A 26,317-nucleotide genomic window follows, 5' to 3' on the forward strand; every position below is an offset into this window, starting at 1 on the left:
TCTAAGAACATTTGCCTAACGTTCCCATTCAGTTATAAAACAGCATTTCTGAATGTTCTCTGAACATTCAAAACAACCCTTTTTTCCCCCGACATTTTTCCTGGATATGCGAACAACGTTCCATTGTATAATTTGACATTGACAACTTAGAAATGTGTTTTGAATGTTCTGAACTTTTTCAAACAAGCATTTAAAAAAACGTTCAACTAAACCATTTCAGAAATAGAACATTCCATGAACGATGTAGGCTACAAATGTTTTTGTACTAACGTTTTGAGAACATTAAAGACCAGGGCTGCGTTCAGCCCGACAAAACGGTGCAAAACGTGTTTTAAACGGAAACGGCGGTGCGTTGAATGCTCTGTTCTGATGACGCAAGAGTTGCAACTATGGCAGCTGAGAAGGCCATTCTTTGTGTTCTTTCTGAAGAATTCTCAGAGCCTGATGAAATCAATATAAATATGTGTTTAATACTGTAAAATACGCTCGATGTTACATAACCTTAACAGAATAAAAGAGAACATCCCAATCGAGTGAAGGGATTTGTGCAAACTGTGGTTCCTAATTATTGTGATCCAACATTTGCCTCGCATTTCAGGATGAAAAGACAAACATTTCAGGTGAAGGATAATCCACTTCTTACCTCCGAGACTGTGTTATGATCTATATGACCTTATTATTTCAGTTATTTTGCCTTTAATGTAAATAAACATGTGCAAACAATATACTTGCTCTTGTGAATTTATTTTGATGTTAATTACATTGTGTGAGCTGTCTCTTTAATACCGCGTGGTTTATATACATGTTGCTGCTGATTGGCCCGACATGTTTGACACACCCACCAAACAAGAGAAAACTCATCTCAAACCCCGTTGCACACCGTTTCCAGGAAACATGACGTTCAAACCGGAAACCGTAGCAAAACGGTGCACACCGGTTTGAGCTTGAACCTGCCCCAGATGAGTTTAAACGTTCTATTAGCGTTACTGCAGAACTTTGAGAGAACCTTCAGAACGTTAGCTGGAGTCCTCTGCTAGGTTTGTAACGTGTTCAGATAAAGGATTGTCGCACGTTTTAAATTATGCATTGCTTTAGAAATGTGCGTAAACCTGTAAATACAGGCTATAGTTTTCTAACAGAACACCATCTGATTTTCTACAGTTTCTCTCTCCTACAGGTACTTTTTTAGTTCATATGCCTATAGAAATAAATTAAATATAAAGCTGGATTCCGTTGCTTTCATATGTTCTCTTGACTGATTGCAAAGGAGATCTCGGACATTCATATAAATGTGGCCATAAATGAAATTTAAGTGAACTCCTGTTTAATGCTTCTGTTCAATGTTTTAACAGTCGAATCTGTAATTACTTTCAGAAGTGATCGATGGTTGTTGTGCAGTTTTCGCGTCTTATTCTAAACCCTACGGGTTGACCAGCGGAACCGGAACCGGGTTGTGATTGAGCAGCGTTCCTGATTCGGTCAGTGCAAGCTCATTTTAAAAAAATTCTACAGCTGTCCATTGAATATTTTTATTTGTGCAGTATGTGTGTGTGTGTGTGTACAGGTTTATATATCCTGGTGGGGACTTAAACCTGAATACACACAGACTCATGGGGACTCGTGTCACGGTGGGGACCTAAATTGTGGTCCCCATGGGTACAAAAGCTTATAAATCATACAGAATTAAGTTTTTTGAAAATCTATAAATGCAGAAAGTCTCCTGTGAGGGGTAGGTTTAGGGGTAGGGTTGGTGTAGGACAATAGAATATACGGTCTGTACAGTATGGAGAGTCCCCACCAGAATAGCTAACCAGACATGTGTGTGTGTGTGTGTGTGTGTGTGTGTGTGTGTTGTAGGCGTCAGTGAGCAGCAGAGGGCGCCGGTGTGTCGGGCTTGTGTGTAAAATGCTGCTGTTGTGCTCCATCTGCTGGTGAGATCAGAGAACTGCAAGTGATCAGTCATGCTTTCATCAGATGTGTGGGAAATGTGTATCTGATGTTCTGACTCTAAATCTGTATTGTTCAGTCCTTATGTAAATAACTTCTAAATTTAGTAAACCGCTGTGCAGTTGTATTCAGTCATTTTCTTCCCCCAGTGTGTTTGTCTGTTTCAGGAATCAAGGTTTAGTCAAATGATTTACTGAAGCACAGGGTCATGTAGTGCTACTCACAGCTCGTGCGTTTAATATGGGCTTAGACATCCAAACATAGTGCAGTAGAAAGATTTATTTCAGTATCACATTAAGGTGCAACACAACAAGATAAAGTGCATTTCAGGAGTTTTGACGCTTTCAAGTAAAGTTTCTCCGTCTGGAAGATTTTCAAGTGGGAAGACGTGGAAAACCAGCTTTGAAAAGTTTCCCATCATGCAGCAGCTTTGTATTTACACATCAGGTTCGCCCAGAACCGTCCTGAGACGAGCACGATGGGAGGAAAGTCTGGGGGAACCAGTGATGAACATAAAACATGAACATTGCTATTGCTCTCTAGTTTATACATTAAAGACTGGAGCGCTTGTAACTCACTACATCAGCTTATATCACCGTATCATCCGTCCGAGTGAAAGTGCTTTTTCCACAAACACACATCAACACAGCACATGATCACCAAACGGCTCAACTGCATTTAACCTCATTCCCTTTTAAACACTGGACACCAAACCACATGAACACGCTTAACATGTCAAACAAAATATGAGAAGACCCACAATCAGCTGGTTAAGATTGCATTAGGTGCAGTGTTCTATGGAAGCCTGTTTCCAGCACAGAATTAAAAAAAGGTAATTGTGACTTATCTCACAGTTCAGACTTTTTATTTAATTTTTTGAAGAGTCAGAATTGCGAGATTTAAACTCAATCGCCAGATTTAAAAGTCTGAATTGCGAGAAACAAATTCTGAATTGTGAGATATAAACTCAGAATTACGAGGAAAAAGTCTGACTTGCGAGATTTTAAACTCAGATTTGAGAGATATAACCTCGGAAATTCTGAGAAGAACAGTTGTAATTCTAAGAATTCTAAAAATATTTGTATTTTATTCTGTAGTGGAAACAAAACAGAATTGTGAGATAACTTGCGAGGGCAAAAAAGTCAGAATTTAATTTTTTTAAATGTTCTCGCAATTTTGACTTTTTTTCTCAGAACTGTGAGAAATAAAGTCTGAATTATGAAAAGTAGTGATTACCTTATATATTTTTTTATTCCGTAGCATAAATGGGCTTCCATAGATTTCAGATGCAATTTTTTTTTTAATAAATCATGCCTTCTCTAATTCATGAAAACTTCACATTTTTAACACTAGAAAGCTGTCGTTGCTTCGAACATAAATTCATAAAAAATATTTGATGAACCATTGAGATTTTCACCAGGATGGAAATTAATTTCAGACAGTTTTCACAGATTTCATATTTTCCGTCCCTCAAAACGTTCAAAACAATAACAAAGCTGAAAAAAACAAATCTACTCAAATAGAACTTTAAATGATCTAATTAATGTTGCATTCGCATTCAAGTTTTCAAAACTCATCGTTTAATTGAACTCAGTTATAATTTGGAGACTATAAAAGGTAGATCTGGTAGTGTCTGTTTATTGCACTGATGTGACCTGGTGAACTCTAAGTATTGTGTGTTAATCAACATTAATAAAGCCATTTTGTTTGAAGACGTGAACAGAAACTGACGGGGTTTTATGTCTTATTTACAGTAACTGTACACGTGAACAGAGAGAAACGTCAGTCCTTCCTGAGCTCGACTCCTTTGGTGATGGTATTTGTGCTTCACTTGTTTCAGTCTTCTTGGCATCTTAGTCTTATTTTCACTGAGGATGCGTTTAATCTCCGCTGGAAGCCTCACCAATGACCATTTATGTGGCGTGACATGAGGTCACGACCTTTAGGGTCACATGTTCCTTGAGACCAAACACACCCACTTCCTCCTTTGGGAAGACTGCGATGAGCAAAGTACAAAACAAATGCAGGCAAGGCAATTTATTTATATATAAATAATAGATAGATGTATTTATTCATATAAATGTATGTAAATGAATATACATTTATTTAAACATGCATTATATGTATACAAATGCATTACTTGTATTAAGTATATTTATTTATAGTGAATTATTTGGTTGTATTATATAATACAGTTATATAAATGAATACATTTAGGATTTATAAATGACTACTTAAAATGTATTTATTTATATAAATGTATATGTAAATAATAAATGTATTTATTTTTAATAAATGTATTTAAATAAATATAATGCATTTTATATAACTGAATACAGTTATTATGTATATACAAATTTATTACTAGTAAATTATATTTAGTTATGCAAATAAATTAATCAGATGTATTATAATTATATAATACATATATATATATAAGTGTATTTTTGTATTAATATGTAAATAATACATTTGAATAATTTACTTGTGTAAATATTTATATCACTATATATTTATGTAAATAACAAATGTATTTTATAAATGTATTCAAATATTTATAAACATATTACTACATTTATTTATATTTAAGTAAATTATTCAAGTGCATTATATTTACATAATACATTTATATAAATATATACATTTTATTATATTTATTTTTATTTATATAACTTAATTGTATTATTTAAGTAGAATACATTCAAATAATTAACTTAAATATCGATATAACTATACATTTATGTATAAATAAACGCATGTACTTGTGGGAACGTCATATCTCGGATTCGCTCTTATAAGTCATGAGGTCGAGTGGTAATGCAGTCTGCAGGATGTCAAACTCGATCTGGTTGTCCATGTCTAACACGCAGAGCATGTTGTTTCCGGAGGTCATTGTGGCCGAATCCTGGAACATCTTCTGTAAGTCTGTGGGAGCGACCTCCAGCTCGTCCTCGTCCTCTCCGCAGCACAGCGCCACCTCGTTTTCGTAGCAGAAGGTGCTGGGAGAGTGCGGCGGGAGTAGCGTCACGGAGCGAGACGACCCGGATGAGCGGCGTCCGGTCTGTTCACTCAGCTCCTTAGCGCTGCAGGCGGGCGTCGAGGGAACCTCGTAGGTCTTGTGGAAGTGCGCGTAATCCACCTGGTAACGGTCGTGGTCCTCGAAGATGACCGGCTCGAAGCGGTGACCCCACAGGATCTCGCGGGACAGGTACGAGCTACGCGTTTGCGTGGTCATTGCCGTCGCCTCCACCATTCCCTCCAGGATCACTACGATCTCGAAATCATCGGACTCCAGATCCGCGCGGCTCATCCCCCACAGTGGTGAGTCCTCGTCAATTTCATGCACGATTACTAGCGGCGACACCAGGAACAGGCGGTCTGTGCCTTCGTCGTAGCCCACATTCAAATCGGTCTGCTCCAGCGGGATGAACTCGCCCTCCGCCGTCACGTAGGGCCGGATGAGCTGCGCTCGAACATGGGCTTCAACGATGTGGCTCCGCCGAAGGTTCCCAACACGCCACATTAAACACAGCTTCCCGTCTCGCAACGCGATCACTGCGTTATGCGAAAACAGCAAGGTTTGGTTTCGCTTCTTCGGACGTGCCATTTTGGCCATGATGGTGCCAATCATGAAGGAGTCGATGATGCACCCAACGATGGATTGCACCACCACTGTTACGATAGCTACGGGACACTCTTCGGTCACGCAGCGCCAGCCGTAACCAATTGTGGTTTGGGTCTCGACTGAGAACAGGAACGCGCCGACGAAACCCTCGACGTGCAGCAAACACGGTTTCCACGGCTTTCCGCTGCTTCCGCGATCTTGACTGAAGTCGCCGTGCGCTAAAGACGCACTGTAGAAGATCAGGCCAAACACGAGCCAGGAGAACAGGAAGGTGGAGCAGAAGATCATCAGCAGGTACCGCCAGCGGGTGTCCACGCACGTGGTGAAGATGTCTGCCAGGTACCGCCATGGCTTGTCGTCCATGTGGGCGAAGACCACGTTGCACTGGCCGTTCTTCTTGACAAAGCGGGAGCGTAGCTGGCCTCGGCCAGATGTGGAGATCTTCCCGTTGTAGCCAGTCCTCATCAGCGCTGATGCCGTGCTTGGGCCCGCCTCTCCACCGGGGGAGGGAAGCCGTCCGGAGCCGTGGCCGTTGTGGAGGCCGAGGGTGGAGATCTTCAATCCCTCCTCATCAGGAGACACGATGCAGTACCTGACAGACAACAGAAGAGTTGGTGGTCAGAAAATGGGGCGTTTTTTTTTTTTTACCTGAATTGAATGAACATTGAGCTGAATAATTATAGTTATTAATATTTGTAATTCACTTTTTCAGTTTTCATTTTAATTTGAGCTTTCTGTAATTTATTTTTAATTTGACTATTTCAGTTTTAGCTTTAATATTGCGAAATAGCTTTATATATTTTCAGTTTTCATTTTAATTTCAGTAAAATATTTAGTAGTTTCATGTGCTTTTGTCTTTTTTAATATTACTATTTAGAATAATGTATCCAAATTACAGTTTTATTTTTATTTATAAAAACATATATATAGTTATTAATATTTTGAATATCGTTTTTGTTTTTAGCTCATTTTTTATTATTTTGACATGCTTTTGTTTTTATTTTTATTTACTTATAAATATTACTATTTGAGTTTGTTATATTTTTATTTTTATTTTATCCGGGTATATTTTATTTTATTCTATTTTAGCTATTTAGGTATATATCAAGTAACTTTTAATCAATTATTTTTAATAGTTTTAGATAACCCTGATTGACATAATTATTCAAATTGATCTGAATAATGACAATATTGTTGGTAACACTTTACTTGAAGGGGTGTGCAAAAGACTGACATGACACCTTCATAATCATGACATGACACATGTCATGAATATGAAGGAGGTTTTATGCATGTTTATGACAACTGTCATTAAGTGTCATTCGCTCAGTTATGTCATTTTTAATGCAAATATGACATTATTTGACCTAACCCTACCCCTACCCTTACCCCTAACCATAGCCCATAACAAAGACATCTCAAACAATGTCATCTTTGCATTAAAAATTACATAACTGAGCGAATGACACTTAATGACAGTTGTCATAAACATGCATAAAAAACCTTCATATTCATGACATGTGTCATGTCATGATTATGTAGGTGTCATGTCATGATTATGAAGGTGTCATGTCAGTCTTATGCACACCCCTTCAAATAAAGTGTAACCATATTGTTTTCTGTAGAGCTGTTTTACAGAAGAATTTTTCATAATTGATTAATTTTGCTACACTGTTATTTGCCTTTTAATTTCTGTGAAGCTGCTTTGAAACTATCTGTATTGTAAAAAGCACCATATGAATAACTAAAGGTGTGAAATGTGGGTTTTTGGCACTGCAGGAGGACAGGTGAAGCGCTGTAATCTGATTAGAGTGTTTGTTCTTTCCAGTGACCGGTCTAAAGGACACACACTCACTCCAGATAAACCATGAGTCATTAATGCGTCTCTCTGCAGAAACCCTCCTGATGAACCTCCCAAACCTGTACTGAAGGTGCTGTCAGTGGGATCAGGACTGTCTGTTTCTCCATCGTTTCCCTGCCACTCTCTTCAGATGTGTGTGTTGTGAAGGTACGAGGGCCTCAGGTGTAACTGCCCCTCATCTGGGATTATGAGGGAAGGCCAGTCATTTAGGCATATCAGTATTGCGGTCAGTGAAGGTTTAGGGATTATAACCTGAGCTCTATCTCTCTCACACACACATACTAATGAGCAAATAAATAAACAGTCTGTCAGTGTTACTGGCTCTCAATCACCTGCTGATGTTTGGTGGAGCACACGAGTGAGAGTAAATGTGTCTGAGCCAGTGAAACTTCACATAAAACAGTATTTTCAAGCATAATCTATGACTGTTTCTAGTGTATTGAACAAAAGAAGTGTAAAAATAGGTGGTTGTTGAATAAAATTGTTAAAACTTTGGCATGAAGCTTTTTCTTAACAGCTTTTTCTTCTTTTTCACGGATTAACCACTTGTAATAATTTCTTTCTATCAATTTTTATTTATAGAAAAAAAAGTATTACAAGTTAAATATCCAAATGGGGCATTATCTATAGTTAAAGGTTTGCATATATTCTTTAACATAAATCTGAAAATTGGATAAAACCAGGTTCAAAATTTGTTTGATTTTGTTGACATATTAGAGTTAAAGGTATTTACAGAGGGGATTTGGGGTTTTTCTTTTCATCACTCCATAAATCAGAAAATACTGTTAACAGCCAGGAAAAACATACATTTTTGCCACATTTTTAGGAATAAACTGTTATATAAATTAGTGTGAATTATATATGAACAACCCCCCTCAGTAAAAACCTTCAGAATATAGATAGGAAAAAAAACTTAAAGTTTGGTGTATGTAAGTGCTGCTCAAGTGGAGAAACAAACTCACAGTCTATAAAGAGATGCATTTTTGCCACGTTTTTAGGAATAAAATGTTATATACAGTGGGTACGGAAAGTATTCAGACCCCCTTAAATTTTTCACTCTTTGTTATATTGCAACCATTTGCTAAAATCATTTAAGTTTCCTCATTAATGTACACACAGCACCCCATATTGACAGAAAAACACAGAATTGTTGACATTTTTGCAGATTTATTATATGATAATATGATATGCATATGATATGCTGTGACACTCATATATTTAACTCAGGTGCTGTCCATTTCTTCTGATCATCCTTGAGATGGTTCTACACCTTCATTTGAGTCCAGCTGTGTTTGATTATACTGACTGGACTTGATTAGGAAAGCCACACACCTGTCTATATAAGAACAAATCCTTCGGTAAAAACCTTCAGAATATAGATAGGAATAAAACTGTAAAGTTTGGTGACTGTAAGGGCTGCTGAAGTGGAGGTAAAAGCACATTTTGAGGAAAAAGCCTGAAATTTACAGATGAAGAATATATAAAGTGCAATAATATAACCAGCCAAATGGCATATGAATAAACCCTTCAGTAAAATCCTTCAGAATATAGAAAGGAATAAAACTCTAAAGTGTGGTGTATGTAAGTTCTGCAGAAGTGGAGAAAAAACTTTTAAAAATATGTACCGAGATGGAAATCTACAGACGCAAATAGATAAAGTACAATAAAACAAACACTTAAATGTGTATTTTGGATGTTTTTTTTCCACTAATCTGAAACAAGTCATGATAGGGTAGCAAAATAGCCCATAGTCTTGCCTTAACAAGATGCTGTCCATCCTCATCCTCTTTAATTGGTCTAAGATGGTCTTGTTTTTAGAGAATCAGCATTAAACCCATATCATTTGTCTCTGAGAGTTCATACTGATTCACAAACCAGCTGAGAAAATGACCACAAACTTTTGAGTTGAACCCTGTAGTTCTACATTTGGCAGCATTTGACCATTTATTCTACTGATGTTAGGACTTAAATGGATATTTAACCCAAAAAGGATCATTATGTCATCATTTACTCTCCCTTGTGTCATTCCAAACCTGTATGACTTTCTTTCTAAACTTTCGGAACCAAACAAACAACATACGAACCCACTGACTTTGTATGAATAACAACAAAAAACTCTCAAAATATCATTATCTGTGTTCCAAAGTCATAAGGTTTGAGCGGCTTGAGTAAATGATGACAGAATGATATGTGACCCTGGAACACAAAACCAGTCATAATTCATAACTCAATTTTTTTAAATTGAGATGTATACATCATCTGAATAAATAATCTTTCCATTGATGTATGGTTTGTTAGGATCGGACAATATTTGGCTGAGATACAACTATTTGAAAATCTGGAATCTGAGGGTGCAAAAAAAATCTAAATATTGATAAAATTGTCTTTAAAGTTGTCCAAATGAAGTTCTTAGCAATGCATATTACTAATCAAACATTAAGTTTTAATATATTTACGGTAGGAAATTTACAATATATATTTTTGGAACACGATCTTTACTTAATATCCTAATGATTTTTGGCATAAAAGAAAAAAGGATAATTTTGACCCATACAATGTATTGTTGGCTATTGCTACAAATATCCCCCAGCGACTTAACACTGCTTTTGTGCTCCAGGGTCACATTTTGTTTCTGTGATCTATGCCTTGAATAAAATGATTTCATTACTCCTCACGTGTGTGGTGTTACTGTGATGGAAGAACCAAAGTCTTCAGTTAACGAATATGAACACCTTCAGATGTTCACAGGGCTCTTGTTGATGGGTAAAACCTCTTTATGCTTTATTATTTGATATTTGTCATGTGTCTCTGTCATTATTTGTATTTGTTACTTGATTAGCTTTTGAGTCCAAGATACATTTCCTAGGAAAAAGGAAATGTTTTAAACAGAACATAGTTCGAAACTCTCAAAAAAAGAGACACAAATTGCATTACATATACTGACTCATCCAAATGATTTTTATAATATTAGAAATAATCAAAACTGAGTAAACTAAGCATATTTTTGTGCATTATTTTGACACATAAACATGATTGCTCCCACACATTCTCTTCTTACCTGCTGGCTCTGTTGGCTCCCATGCTGTACTTGATCTTCAGCTTGTGTGTGTGTGCTTCTCCAGTGACACGACAGAACGGTGTTCTCCGTTTACCCAGAAAGATTGGGGATTGGCATCCTAATACACCTGGATCTACTGTACGTCACACACTGCAGACACAGAGATGCGTCAGTCAAGATGCTATGCTGAAAGTTCAGGCTGATGTGATGTGCACAGGAACTATATTTGTGTTCTGGTTTGGATGCTGTGATCTGGGTCAAAGCAGCTCTCTAAATGTTCAGCTCTATATTTAGACTTATATTTTTAGATTCAAATGTACATATAACATTTATGTTTATATATAAAGTGGCTCCAAAGTATTTAAACATTTTTATCTGAACGTCTGTACATTTAAATGACAGAATATGTGATATAATGTGATATATATATATATATAATAAAAGTATATTAAAATATAATTATTTTTTAAATAGAAAATGTTTTTTAAATTTTATTTAAAAATTATTTGAATAAAAATACTCATGTTTGATTGGGTAAATCTGTGCAGTGATTGATAACTTCTAATCTCAATGTCAAAATAATTGTATTATGTGTTTAGAGTTTGTCTTTGTGTTTGTAGTGCTGGATGTTTGATCTTATTGTGTATGAAATATATAAAATACATTCTAAAATGTAATTTGGGGGATCTATCACTGCAACTTAATAAATTAGATTTTATTTTTATCTTCCAATCATGCATTTAATTAAAACAGAAGTTGCAAACATTATTTTGATTTTGAGTTCTGTTGACATAATGTTGATCATTACATTAACTTAATAGTGTGTGCAATTTAACCTGAATTATCTGTATTGAAATGTAAGTTGTAGTAACTTAATGAAATTGTTTTGATATCTTTAGAAATTGTCCATTGGATTTCTAGTTCCCAGCATGCTTTGCATAGGATTAGATAAGGAGATTAAATGTTCAAATGAACTGTTGTTTAATGTGTTTTAGTGAAGGGAAGACTTGTTAGTATTTAAAGCTGTTCTGTTTGACATTTAAAAGGGTTTCTGTTATTTGGGTTAAAGTTTTTACCATTGTGTTGAAGAGTAGAGCTAATGTGACAAGTAATATCTTACTTTTTGGTCAAATTTACATGGTGTCGGTGTTGATTTGAACTGACGTAGATCAGATTAATTGGTTCCAAGGCCAACAGTTCATTTGAATTAAGTTGAAACAATTTGGAGCAACATTATTTCGAGTAATCAACTGAAAAATTTGTATTTCTGCTAAAGTGTTTGTTGGTTAAACATAATTTCATTAGAAGCTGTCATAACTCAAAAAAATGTTAGGCTCTTCCCGTTTTTAGAGTGAACTTGTACATTTTGTAGGTTGTGTGTTTATTGTGTATTTTATATTGTGTTTACTGTCGCTTCATGACACTAAATGAAGTGATCTGATATAATCAGAAAGGGCAGTTTTCTGTTTCTCGTGATCATGGTCTCATTACAGACATCAATCATACACACACACACACACACACCTCTAAGCTACTGTTTGAAAAGATTAGTATGTCTTGTGATGAATTGTCAATTTAAATGACATATTAAATAGTTTGAGGAGAGAGTGGGATTGTGGGAGATGCAGACGTCAACAGGACAGACGCATGTGACTCAATAACTGCTCTTTACAATGAAAATGGACTTAATCTTTGTTACACAACATAAACACACACACACACTTAATCCCTGATCACCTGTGTGTGTGTGTGTGTGCGTGCGTGCGTGCGTCTGTCTGTCTGTCTGTCTGTGTGTGTGTGTGCGTGTGTCTGTGCGTTAAAACTATTGCCTTCCACAGGGATTCATAAAAGACAGTGTTGCAATTCTCAGAAACATTTTATTTATTTATTCAGACACAAAGCTTGATGGAATGTGCTTTTACTGTGTGCATGTAAATGTTTATCATTTGTATCATATACAGCACTTCTTCTAATCTAACAATCCAACAAACCCTGCTGGAGTTCACCTTTAAACTGCTTCTACTGAGAAAAACAAGATGATTAAATTAAAAAATGATGGTGAAGACTGGTTTAAAGATGTGTGTGTGTGTGTGTGTGTGTGTGTGTGGGTGGAGACGTTTCTTTCTTAATTCCTAATCCAGTAAACGATATTTGAATAATCTCTTCATCTCTCATTTTTAACAGTGATATGATGCAGATCCAGAGAAATGAGCCCTGAAGATCCTGCGCTGTAATCTGAGACGTCCGTCTGTCCGTGTGTGTGTGGGATTAATATGACAACACAGACAAACACACACACATACACACTGACAGAAGGTGAGTTCAGACTCAAGCAGATTTAATCTTATATATTTAATATTCTTTACTAGATAAATGATGAAGCTCGTAATGTGCTTCACTAAGAATTTGTCTGAAGAACTTGAAGAAATCATGATTTTGTGTCATTTCATTTTCTCATAAGGCTTTATTTATTGTGTTTGTACAGTGGTCCCAACAAGCATTTAATCACCTCAAGTCACATTTTCTCATGTCTGACGTCATTCATTAGATCAAGTGTCTGTATCTCAAAGGCTGCAGGATCTTTCTCTTCAGTAACAGCTGGTGTTTTGCTGATGTTTACCTTCATGCACTCGGCAGACACTCAAGGTATGCATTTAATCAGTTCATCTGTGGGAACTGAACCCATGACCTTGTTGGCATTGATAGTGCCAAGATCAATTGTTTATAGTTCTACACACTAACTCACATTAACAAAATCCACCAATGTTGCCATCTTAAACATCTAATGTTGTAGCATTTCAAGCCAACAACCCTGACTATATATTTAGCTTGTGCATGTTGCTTTACAATAAATTATACAGTTGACGTAAACGTGATTTCGGTATTCAGATTCACTTTTTGTGGCCACTGTAGTTTGGTATACTGCCTGAAATAACAGCATTGTGTGTTTTGGGTTAAGTCTATAGACCTTTTACACCCACTTTTGACAATTTATACTATTTGTTCACTTACAAAAAAAGTGCAGTTCTTGATCATTTATTATATCACAGAAATACCGTGATACTTTGACATGTACAGTGGTACTGAATGATTAATCTATTCACATATACCGCGGTATTTCCATGGCACTGTATGTAAATACAAAGGTGGTGTCCAAACTATAACTATAGTAAAACCGTGGTACATTTCTGTAAGTGTGGAAACATTTAGTTTTTGTCAGTGCATTAAGCTCTTTTCTCTGTTTCAGTCGCATTTATCCTCCCCTCATCTGCCCATCCGCCATCGATTTGATCTGCAATCAGTCTTTTAATTGTGTATATTGCATTAGCTACAATTGAAAGTTAGAAATTATAGCCTAGTTAATTTAAGAAATGTGAAACGTACATAAAGTGGGCTATAATTTATAACATTAACTTGTGTTTCTACATAACTCCTATTTAAAACAATATAATAATTGGCAAATCAGCATATTGTCGTAAATTACGCAGATTGTTTGTAGGTCCTATTTTACATTATATGCAGCGACATCCTCCTTAAAAAATCCAGTACAATAATTCCTCATGAATGTTGCATGGAAATAAACTTGGAGGGAAAACTTTAATAGCGATTCAGACATTAGTATCATCAGACAAACTTACTACACACATGAATAAAGATATGAAGAATTGCTCACCTTATGAAAGCAAATATCTTGAATAATGTGTGTTCTGCTCCGTTCGCTCGTCCTGGTTTCTTTCTTTCTTTCTTTCTTCTATTCCCCGAAAACACCCATCTTTAACACGACATTACCAGCGGCTTGTTTTCGTAATTCGTGTTTTCTTGTAGTTCTTGTAGTTTTCGCCGGTTAATCCCTCACGCGGTAATCTCCGAGCGGTCTCGCGCTCATGTGGGTGACCGGCGGATAACGGAGGAGGAGGAGGAGGAGGAGGAGGAAGATGTGAGCCTGTCACTGCGATTATATTCACTTCAGATTGATGTCAAGTGAAATTCAGTCCAGCTCAGACATGATGGATATCAGAAGGCGCTCTAGTGTTCACGGCCAATGATGAGTTGTCTTGATTGAATGATCTTTGTTTTTCCTTAATTCTGTCAGTGGGATAACAGACTTGTAATCTTTTTCATGTTCCTCAGCGTTAGCAGATTTCTGCTGCTCTTAGAGGGATTGTCTCTCTCTTCCTCCTCTTCTCTTTTAGCGTCCAAACCCAAATGTTCTCTCGCATCTCTTTCTGTCTCCTCTGGGTAACGTGTTCATGCTCTGGATGCTCATAACTCTCTGAACATTTTTTTCAAATTCTGTATGAATATGACCATTCTAAACCACCAACGCACTGTTAAAAATACAGGTGATTTCACAGCAATAGCCTACAATAGAAGTACTTTTGCACCGTTCAGTGAACAGTTCTTAAAATAACCATTTATAAAACAACATTTTAATTATTTGGAGAACCTTATTCGCTATAAAGGACCTTTTGTGCACTGGAAAGATTCCACGGATGTTAAAGAACCTTTATTCCGAACGGTTACGCACACAACATTTGAGGGGTTTACCACAACTTTCAACCGTGAAAGCCTGTGAAGGCTGGTTTTATGACCTCTGACCTGTATTTCTGTCCTGATTATTTCGTTTTAGATATTTGAGAGCGGCCACTGCATGGTTTCTATGGAGACGCGCGGTTGTTGCGCGAGCTCTTATCTTCTGCGGCGGAGGCCTGGATGAGGAGGAGGTGGGAATCTGACAGGAGTGTGTGTGTGTGTGTGTGTGTGTGTGTGTGTGTGAGAGAAAACACCGAGAAAGACGAGCTGAGACGAGAGGAGGAGGGAGGCAGGATCCTGCTAGGACATTATCATGGAAAGTGACCGCATTTAACTGGAAGGCAAACAAAAAATGCTGTTATTGTATTAATGCACAACGTAGATATAGCCTACATTTTTGCCAGCGAAATTCCGCACACAGCGTGTGTGTGTGTGTGTGTGTGCATGTTTATGTGGTTTATGAGGACACAAATTTGTATAATAACATGGGTATGACAGGTATTACAACGAGAAGGTGATTTATGAGGACATTTTCAGTGTCCCCGTAATTCAAAAGGCTTATAAATCATTCAGAATGAGTTTTTTTTGAAAATCTAAAAATGCAGAAAGTCTCCTGGTGTGTGTGTGTGTGTGTGTGTGTGTGAGAGAGAAAACACCGAGAAAGACGAGCTGAGACGAGAGGAGGAGGGAGGCAGGATCCTGCTAGGACATTATCATGGAAAGTGGCCGCATTTAACTGGAAGACAAACAAAAAATGCTGTTATTGTATTAATGCACAACGTAGATATAGCCTACATTTTTGCCAGCGAAATTCCGCACACAGCGTGTGTGTGTGTGTGTGCATGTTTATGTGGTTTATGAGGACACAAATTTGTATAATAACATGGGTATGACAGGTATTACAACGAGAAGGTGATTTATGAGGACATTTTCAGTGTCCCCGTAATTCAAAAGGCTTATAAATCATTCAGAATGAGTTTTTTTTGAAAATCTAAAAATGCAGAAAGTCTCCTGTGAGGGGTAGGTTTAGGGGTAGGGTTGGTGTAGGGCAATAGAATATACGGTCTGTACAGTAGAAAAACCATTACGCCTATGGAGAGTCCCCATAAACCATAAAAACAAACCTGTGTGCGTGCGCGCGCGCGCGTGTGTGTGTGTGTCGACCAGCGCTAGATGTAGCAAATGCAGTCATTTTGACGCAATGAAGCATGATGAGGAATTAAAATATGACAGATACAGATGCACTTCATAACTAAAATGTTAACAAGTTTAATGAATTGTTGTTTTGATAGGCTATGCAGAAGAGACGCTCAGACAGACAGACAGGTGATCCTCTCTGACTCAAACGGGACGCGACCCAAAACCTCAATACCAAACACACACACGCACGCACGCACGCACGCACGCACACACACACTCGCACGCACACACACACACACACACACACACGCACACAGGCACATCAAGTTTAAACAAAACTTGAAAACAAAAACCACTAAAATGGCAAAACACACACAAAACATAATTACTGAAACTTTAACTAAAGTTTAAATTAAATAGGAAAGTATTAATAAAAACTAGTATCTGAAAGATACTAAAAAAAACATTGATTTGTTCCCACAGTTTATTAATCTGTGGCCACGTTTTCTCAATTTGTTCTGTTGTTTTAGTGGCCATGTTGTACTTATTTGTTCAATTGTTTTATGATTTAACTAAAACAAAACAGGGAAACAAGTTAGTAAATTGTGGGAACCACACACACACACACAGACAGACACAGCGTCGATCGCGGGAGCATGAGGTCAGAGGGTGAAGGACACAGAGGCCAGAAACAAACTTAATGCATTTTCACTCTCATATGAAAGCCGAAGATGACAGGAAAGACGCGACGCTTTTTCCATCTTTAAGAATATTCGCATCGTCATAAGTTCCGCTTAATTGTTTCTATGAATATGAAGATAACCTTCAGATCACATCTGCTCCTCAAACATGTCTTGAATTACCGTGAGAAAGACGGTGACACAGCAAAAGAGAAGAGAGTGATTGTTAGAAGCCAGACGTGTGTGTGTGTGTGTGTGTGTGTGTGTGTCCTGCTCGACACAAGGCCTGTACATCTGGGATAAAGGAGGAAAAGAAGGAGAACTGGTTATAATGCATGCGTTTTAGTGCAGCTCAAATGACCAGAACTGTGCTTCCCAAAAGCATTGTCATTGATGATCTCTACAATACAATCACAGTTTTACCGAATGTCTACTTTTCAAATTTGCTGCTTATTATTTACTTCTATTACGTTACATATTTGTGTATCAGGAACACAAGCAAACTGACATAAAATATGCTTTTATTGACCCTTTTATTGATTTTTTATTGTGACTGATGTGAAATACAGAATTTTTTCAAATGAACAGAAATGTATTGCCCTAAAATTTAAATAAAATAAAATCCTATGTACTATTTACAACACTTTTTATTTAGCTAATTATTTGAATCTTGCATAGTTGCTCAGAATCCTTTTCTAATTGGGCAATCTCTTGGTTATTATTTCAGTGTTTGAAAAAAAGTTAAAATAGCTGAAAACTTTGAAATGTGATACGCTTTACTTCATCTAAACGTTTTCTACACATAAGCCTCATTAATTGAGAGACTAATTGGCAAAATGTATTTTTGAAAAAATGTACAATGTAAAAATCATATAAAGGCAAAAGGTGGAAAAAAAGTCACTTTCCCTAAAACAAATATATTTTTAAAAAAAATGCATGTCCATTTGTCAGCTATAAATATACCTTATACACTAGTACATTTATGCTCTGATGTACACACAGCAGCTCATTAAAAAGTGTTTTGTATAAGTGGCAATAACAAAGCAAACTGTGAATGCCAAATGTCAAATTGTCATGTCATATCTCCAGAAACAACAAGTACAACACAAACGCACACACACTTGTAATTTTTAATGGGAATGCTGAAGTGCATTAAGAAGTTATGTTTACATTTCACTGGCACTTAAAGATAATAAACATCCAATTAGATAAAATTAGCCTTTTATTAAAACTCCAAGTTGATGTGAAAAAAATCTGAGACTTGTTTATTAATTCATTTAATCTCAGAACTATAAATCACGTCTGGTCATATGGATCGGAGGGACTCCTCTTAAGTAGAATAAATCTGTTTGTCAATTTTGTGATCAATTTAGTTGCTTTTGCTGCTTGTTTTCATCACACAGTCTTGCAGAGAAAAGACAGTTGACACTGCTAAATATTCAGAGCCAATATCTGAGTCGTGAACATGAATTTTAGCATATGATGTTCACTCATTTTAATTCTAGAGCATCTTCTGACCTTTTAAGGTCTGCAGAGATGGCAGCAAGATGAGTGAACAACAAAGACTGGAAGAAGTCTGGAGGAAGGAGAAAGATGAAGGTTTTCATTTCATTTGAGAGATGGATGTGTCGGGATGGCATTTCCACTGCTATCGAATCAAAAAATGAAAGATTCTGGCAGCCTTAGGACAAAACGCTCGGTGTAATTGAGTTGGTTCTGGGGTGGCTGAACCGCACAGACTAATTGGTTTCCTTTGCTCTGTCTTGTTTCTTTCTGTTTATTTTAATTACTTCAATTGATTTGATTCCTCTTCTTCTTCTTCTTTTCTTTAGCACAAGTGGCATATACAATATCTTTATTTTCTTTAAGGTAAGACACTACAGTGAATAGGGTAAAAAAAGAAATCTAATAGATATCACCATTCTTCCCTAATTAATTAAACACAGGCCATTGTTTTTGTATTACATTTTTTTTTCTAAAATGTTGTATGCAAATGAAGCATTGTCTAATTAAATTTGCATAGAACAGATAAACAACATTGGATTAAGGCACACTGGTTTTCCTGGTGCTTTTGTAATGAGATTCATGCATATCAGTGATTACTGGAGATCTATTTGAAATGACAAAATATTAGGCCATGAGTGCTACCAGTGTGATATTGCTTTAATGAAACAGTTCAATAAACAAGACGTTAACACTGAATAATGTGTTTTAGACACAACATTACCAGTTAAATTTTCCCCACTGACAAATAGTTCAGGGGGATTTTTAGTTCCTGAATGATTCAGTGTTTTTGAAGGAGTCAGTTAAATGAATGATTCGATGTCTCATTCACAATTACTTGTTTAATTCCTGAATGAATTGACCTTTTGAAAGATTAGTTGAGTAAATGAATCAGTTACTCCTTTTTAAACACTGTCACTTCTATACTTTCAGAATGAATTTGTGTTTTTGAATGAATCCTTTGGATGAACGATTCAATGACTCATTTATATATACTTGTTTAATTCCTGAATGTATCAGCGTTTTTGAACAATCAGTTGAGTAAAGGAATCAATTACTCCTTTATAAACACAGTCACTTGTTTAGTTTCAGAATAAATTTGTGTTTTTAATGAATTGGGTGAATGAATGATTCAATTGCTCATTCATAAATCCAGTCAGCTGTTTTGTTCCTCTCTCACTCTCACTCTCTCTCTCTCTCTCACTCTCACTCTCTCTCTCCACAGCTTGTCGCGCAGTCGTGTGGAAACTCTCGTTTTCTCCCGTTTTGCACACTATACTGCCGTGTTTCGCCGTTATGTAAGAAAAAAAAAAAAAAACCTTTGCCAACTTCCTAATTTGCTCGCGAATGGTTGGCTGCTCCCCTGTCACAGACTGAGTTTACACGCAACACTCAATCCGACCCATTTAAAAAGACCTGAATCACTGAAAATAAACCCGATCCTGTGACAAACGCTGCGAGATGACAGAACAACACATGTGCAGCGTTGCTAAATATGAAAGAATGCCCAGTTAATCCACTTTAATCTCAGCAAGCTTTGCATATTACCTGGCTATTAGTTATCAGCTCTTCAGCATTATCATTATTAATACAATTAACGTTAAATCGAACTATTCACCATTTAACATTACTTGAAATAGTACATTATTCTTAAAGTTTTTCGATGTTTGTAGTTTTTATATGAACCATACATCATTGTTAAATGACATCTGAAGTGTATGTGATTCTCTTCTGTTTGTGTGAGTTTGTCGTGCATGTGTTATGTCATGTGCAGCATGTTTTGTGAGTGTATTATGTGTTTAATCTGTCATCAGCATTGAGGGAGTTGTACTGTCCTCTAGAGGAAAATACTGGTACATACACTCACACAGAGTTCACGTTTGACTTCAGGATCGCTTTTTATTCATTATTTTGTTGCTCGTCTAATGCATTACGTTTTATAACTTATTGATTGCTGCATAATTTATTAAATTGCGTTTTTATTTAATTGTACTTAATTCTTAAGGCCTACTATTTTGCCATTATCCATCTGAGCTATAGTGATTTTACTTTTCATGCCATATTTTGCATTATTCACATTGAACTGCAATTGCTTGACAATGCAAATCTACAAGCTCGGTGAGTGAGAGAGAGATTTATAAGGTGTGCTTTGAATGTAGCCAAAGCAGTGGATCTGTGCGGTCTGTTTCACAGCAGTTTTCCATCTGACAAGCTAAAATACACCTACAAAGGTGTACTTTAGTGTGTAGATAGGTGTAGGCAGTGTTGGGGGTAACTCATTACAAGTAACGCGAGTTACGTAATCAGATTACTTTTTTCAAGTAACTAGTAAAGTAACGCATTACTTTTTTAATTTACAAGAAAATATCTGAGTTACTTTTTCAAAAAAGTAATGCCAGTTACTTTGTTTTCCCATTTATTGCCTGACGGCTCTCCTGTCCCCATATTGGGAGAAATCAGGAGTACAGAGGCGCTGTGTGCGCTAAATATGATGTTACTGTAGTTCTAGACTAAATGTGAATGTGCATTAATTCATCCCACTCACAAAAACAGATTTAGTATTCATCAAAATGAATTAAAACTCAGAATATGACGCAAACCTGCAATAATTAAATATGTTAAATAACACAAATGTATCTAATTAGATAGGTGTAGGCAGTGTTGGGGGTAACTCATTACAAGTAACGCGAGTTACGTAATCAGATTACTTTTTTCAAGTAACTAGTAAAGTAACGCATTACTTTTTTAATTTACAAGAAAATATCTGAGTTACTTTTTCAAAAAAGTAATGCCAGTTACTTTGTTTTCCCATTTATTGCCTGACGGCTCTCCTGTCCCCATACTAGGAGAAATCAGGAGTACAGAGGAGTTGTGTGCGCTAAATATGATGTTACTGTAGTTCTAGACTAAATGTGAATGTGCATTAATTCATCCCACTCACAAAAACAGATTTAGTATTCATCAAAATGAATTAAAACTCAGAATATGACGCAAACCTGCAATAATTAAATATGTTAAATAACACAAATGTATTTAATCCCATTCTATTAGCCAATATCTTTGCTGCTGAGCTTTGATGATCCAGTTCAACCGTACTAATAAGCACAAATGACTTTAGAGAAACTCACAATTGTGCTTCGTTGTTTTTATTGCTGAAGAGTGTTTCTTCTGCTGCGTTCTACTGTACAGACCTGAATTTACTTTAGCTTCAGCCTGAGGTTTATTCAGTACACTTTTAGGTGTGAAAGGGCTTTTACATTTGCTATAAATAAAACTTCTTATATTAAAAACAATCAAGCCCTGCTTATATTTAAAAAGCAACGCGAAAGTAACGCAAAAGTAATGTAACGCATTACTTTCCATAAAAAGTAACTAAGTAACGTACTTAGTTACTATTTATGGAGTAACGCAATATTGTAATGCATTACTTTTAAAAGTAACTTTCCCCAACACTGTGTAGATAATTTTGCATCTGTTATGGTAGAAATAGTAGACTGATAAGCCAAAATATGATATTAAGAATCACACATACAAAAGTAAAAAATGTTTTTATAAATCAGCTGTCTGTTTGCACTGAGGATTCAGTTCTGAATTTGAGCGGTGAGTAAATGATAGGCTACTATAAAACAACATGTACTGTGAAATACAGTGAAATCTGCTTTTTCACATTAATTTACAGCGCTCTCTTCATAGAGTCCAGCGGATCCGCAGAAGTTTGTTTCATAATTCACTAACAGACATGCAACTTCTCACTATTTTAATATTAAATGAGCGATTTTGAGTGCACGGACACAACTCGGTAGTCGTCGGTTTTTGTTTGGTGGTTTTAGCTGAAGCGTTTCCCCTTTAGATGCGCGCGCTGCGGGTGCTGTGACGCGGCGAGGACACCCGGATCCCGGTCAGCCACGTCACCGATCAGCGGCGCGAGCGCGGCGCACAGTCCAGCGTAGAGTTGCAGTAAAGTATCACGGATTCTATTTGGTACGTCTATTCAATTAATACGAGATTCGTGCTTGAAAGACCGGATGACGCGCACGCGCGGAGCAGCAGAAAGAAAGAGTTTTTTTATTTTTTATTTATCATTATTATTTCTGCAGGACGAACATCTGATCTGAGAACAGCTTCAAGCTCTTTAAATCCAGCGCTGATTACTGATCGATAGCATGAATATCTTCCGACTGTCTGGAGATGTTTGTCATCTGGTGGCCATCATTATTCTGTTCCTGAAGATCTGGAGATCCAAATCATGCGCAGGTACATGTGTGCACAGCAGAGTGATCTAAACTACAGATTGCATGCTGTGTATTATTGAGTGTTATTGTGCGCACTGCTGATCGAGCCGGACGAAAGCACGCTTTTTTTGATTTTTTAGAATTGATTCACATATGAAAACGCTTGACACATTTTTAACGCGCGACTGTCGGGCTGTAAATGATGTTAAGCGTTTGCTCGCGTGTAGTTTTCATTGCGTTTACGTGGCAGCTGCTGTGTGACCCACCTACAGCATGTTTTTAAGGTTCTTCAGGGGTTCCTTGAGGAACTCAAGATCCTCTTTCGGCATTTATGAGTCTGCTGTGTCCTGTTCTGTTCTGAAGTTTGTGTGTGTTTCAGGTATTTCTGGGAAGTCTCAGGTGCTGTTCGCACTGGTCTTCACCACCAGATATCTGGACCTGTTCACATCCTTCATCTCCGTCTACAACACCATCATGAAGGTAAAGACCATGAAAGCCCATTTCCAGCACATAAGGGAAAACTAATCTTTGGTAAATGATAACAATTATTTACATAAAAAGTCATAATTATGATATAAAAAGTTTAAATTATGAGATACTGAGTCAAAACTATTACATACGACTCATAATTCTGAGATGAAAGTTGAAATCAGATAAAAAGTCAAAATTATGACATACGGAGTTATAGTTGATATTAAAAAGTCAAGTCATAATTATGATAAAAACAATGGCATTCAAAACTATCAGATCAAATTCAGAATCGTCAAAGTCAAAATTATAAGATACTAAGTCATAATTATGAGATAAAAAGTCAAAATTGACATTCTAAGTATGAGATTAAAAAGTTAAAATTGAGATCAAATCATAATTGACTAAGTCATAATTATGAAATAAAGTGTAAAAATGATCACAAACTAAGTCATAATTATGAGATTAAAAAGTAGAAATTGAGATTAAGTCATAATTATCAATAAGTCAAAACAGATAAAAAGTCAAAATTACAAGATGACATTGCCATAATTATGGTATTAAAAAGTTGAAACAGATAATCATGACAAAAACAATAGTTTAAAAGATAATTCATAATCAAGACATTTTTTTTAAAATTATGACTTTGTCTCACAATTATGACTTGGTATCTCAATTTTGACATTTTATCTCATAATAACAACTTTTTGACAATTTCAGCTATGTACAGTATCTCACAGAAGTGAGTACACTCCTCACATTTTTGTAAATATTTTATTATATCTTTTCATGTGACAACACTGAAGAAATTACACTTTGCTACAATGTAAAGTAGTGAGTGTACAGCTTGTATAACGGTGTAAATTTGCTGTCCCCTCAAAATAACTCAACACACAGCCATTAATGTCTAAACCGCTGGCCACAAAAGTGAGTACACCCCTAAGTGAAAATGTCCAAATTGGGCCCAAAGTGTCAATATTTTGTGTGGCTACCATTGTTTTCCAGCACTGCCTTAACCCTCTTGGGCACGGAGTTCACCAGAGCTTCACAGGTTGCCACTGGAGTCCTCTTCCAGATGTTAGAGACCTTGCGCTTCTCCACCTTCCGTTTGAGGATGCCCCACAGATGCTCAATCATCACCTTTACCCTCAGCTTCTTTAGCAAGGCAGTGGTCGTCTTGGAGGTGCGTTTGGGGTCGTTATGTTGGAATACTGCCCTGCGGCCCAGTCTCCGAAGGGAGGGGATCATGCTCTGTTTCAGTATGTCACAGTACATGTTGGCATCAGAGCATGTGAGCGGAGCGGAGTGGTAATATCTCCTTAAGAGCGCAGAGCGCCTTTCTGAAGATTCCACTCTGTTCGCTCAATACGCTCAGTGCCGCTCGCTCAACCCAGAATGCCGTTTGGTGATTTGCTTGCTCGAGATCGAGAATCTGTAGAGATCGAGAATAGTAGAGCAGTTATGGAGTTCAGATATTGTTTCAACGAAGTTGCAAGCCTTATACATAAATGTAAAGTAAAAATCAAAGTTAAGAATGAGCAGGGAGAAGAAACTGAGAGGGAGTGCGGGGAGACTGTTAAAGTTAGTACAGATTCATATTGATTACAGAAAGCACGAAGATGTGCTACGCAAACATGGTGAAGCAAAAGGTGAGCTAGTTTCATACCATAATAAATGAATAAACAGGTAGGCTAAGGTTATATTCGGTTGTACGGAGCCCCGATACAATGACACCGGGGAGAGAAAATGGCTAATTGGGCCCAATTTGGACATTTTCACTTAGGGGTGTACTCACTTTTGTGGCCAGCGGTTTAGACATTAATGGCTGTGTGTTGAGTTATTTTGAGGGAACAGCAAATTTATACTGTTATACAAGCTGTACACGCACTACTTTACATTGTAGCAAAGTGTCATTTCTTCAGTGTTGTCACATGAAAATATATAATAAAATATTTACAAAAATGTGAGGGTGTACTCACTTCTGTGAGATACTGAACATCATAATTGACTTTATCTCATAATTATAACTTGATGTCTCATAATTTAAAATTTTTATGACATAACTATGATGTTTTATCTCATAGATATGACTTAGTATCTCATAGTTTGTCAAAGTTATGATTTACCTCAGCACTTTTTTTTTTTTTTTGCAGAAATGGTCTTCCATAAAAGACAAACGCACACACAGCTGATCTTTAAACTGTTATGATTGCTCAGTAGATGTTTGCACTGAATTGTTATCATAGTCCACCCATTGAAATCATATATTATTATTTGTTTAAACTCATCCAAAGCTGTAGGACATAGTGTGCATGACAAACCCACAGCTAGTTTCCGGAAGCTGCCAAACCACAGACACTCAAACTACGTTCCTGCAGCTCAACTGGTAGAACAGGGCGCTTGCAACACCAGGCTGTGGGTTTGGATCCCAGAGAAAGCCACTGGGGACGGGAGCTGTCTGTCAGAGGAGTGATTGTGATCTGCCTGTCTCTTAGGTGGTGTATCTGGTCCTGGCGTACGCCACCGTCAGCCTCATCTTCTTCCGCTTCAGGAACTCGTACGACTCTGAGAGCGACTCGTTCCGCGTGGAGTTCCTGCTGGTGCCGGTGGCCGGTCTGTCGTTCCTGGAGAACTACGCCTTCACACCGCTGGAGGTCAGAGCTCAACATGCAGCGCTTTGGATGTTAAGATGAAACACTGTCATAACAGATCTCTGTGCTTGTGTAGATACTGTGGACGTTCTCCATCTATCTGGAGTCGGTGGCCATCCTGCCACAGCTCTTCATGATCACGAAGACGGGCGAGGCTGAGTCCATCACCACACACTACCTGTTCTTCCTGGGCCTGTACCGTGTGCTGTACCTCGCTAACTGGGTGTGGCGCTATCACGTGGAGGGATTCTTCGACCAGATCGCCGTGGTGTCCGGTGTCGTCCAGACCATCTTCTACTGCGATTTCTTCTATCTGTACTTCACCAGAGGTCAGCAGACATCTCACAACTCATCATCTTAGCTCTGTTTTCATGAAATGATCAGAAGATGAATTAGAAGATGATTTATTGATTGATTGTTATTTCTTTGTATTTCGTTTTATCTATCTATCTATCTGTCTGTCAATGCATCCGTCTGTCTGTCTGTCTATCTATTGTCCATCTGTCTATCCGTCCCTTCATCTGTCTGTCTATTTATCATTCTATCTATCTATCTATCTATCTATCTATCTATCTATCTATCTATCTATCTATCTATCTATCTATCTATCTATCTATCT

At 37.1% G+C, this 26,317-nt stretch overlaps 2 protein-coding genes across 2 annotated transcripts in view; one reads left to right on the forward strand and one right to left on the reverse strand.

The window, feature by feature from the left end:
- Window positions 1-4,679: 4,679 nt before the first annotated feature.
- LOC107561207 (potassium inwardly rectifying channel subfamily J member 4) lies at window positions 4,680-14,709 on the reverse strand. Its single transcript, XM_016245585.1, has 3 exons — window positions 14,165-14,709; window positions 10,492-10,641; window positions 4,680-6,164 (listed from the first exon to the last, which is right to left on the reverse strand). Exons 2-3 carry the CDS (start codon window positions 10,512-10,514, stop codon window positions 4,721-4,723), a joined length of 1,467 nt encoding a protein of 488 aa, XP_016101071.1. The 5' UTR covers window positions 10,515-10,641; window positions 14,165-14,709; the 3' UTR covers window positions 4,680-4,720.
- A 7,368-nt stretch (window positions 14,710-22,077) lies between these two features.
- LOC107561209 (ER lumen protein-retaining receptor 3) overlaps window positions 22,078-26,317 on the forward strand; it is an 8,209-nt gene continuing 3,969 nt past the window's right edge. Inside the window, exons 1-5 of the mRNA XM_016245587.1 lie at window positions 22,078-22,328; window positions 22,445-22,601; window positions 22,959-23,059; window positions 25,543-25,701; window positions 25,775-26,027. Of these exons, the coding sequence (XP_016101073.1) occupies window positions 22,511-22,601; window positions 22,959-23,059; window positions 25,543-25,701; window positions 25,775-26,027 (604 nt within the window). The 5' untranslated portion in view covers window positions 22,078-22,328; window positions 22,445-22,510. The remainder of the gene's footprint in view (window positions 22,329-22,444; window positions 22,602-22,958; window positions 23,060-25,542; window positions 25,702-25,774; window positions 26,028-26,317) is intronic.

The sequence above is a fragment of the Sinocyclocheilus grahami genome, unplaced genomic scaffold (genome assembly GCF_001515645.1).
Source record: "Sinocyclocheilus grahami isolate Dianchi unplaced genomic scaffold, SAMN03320097.WGS_v1.1 scaffold760.1, whole genome shotgun sequence".
In the NCBI taxonomy this organism is placed as follows: Eukaryota; Metazoa; Chordata; class Actinopteri; order Cypriniformes; family Cyprinidae; genus Sinocyclocheilus; species Sinocyclocheilus grahami.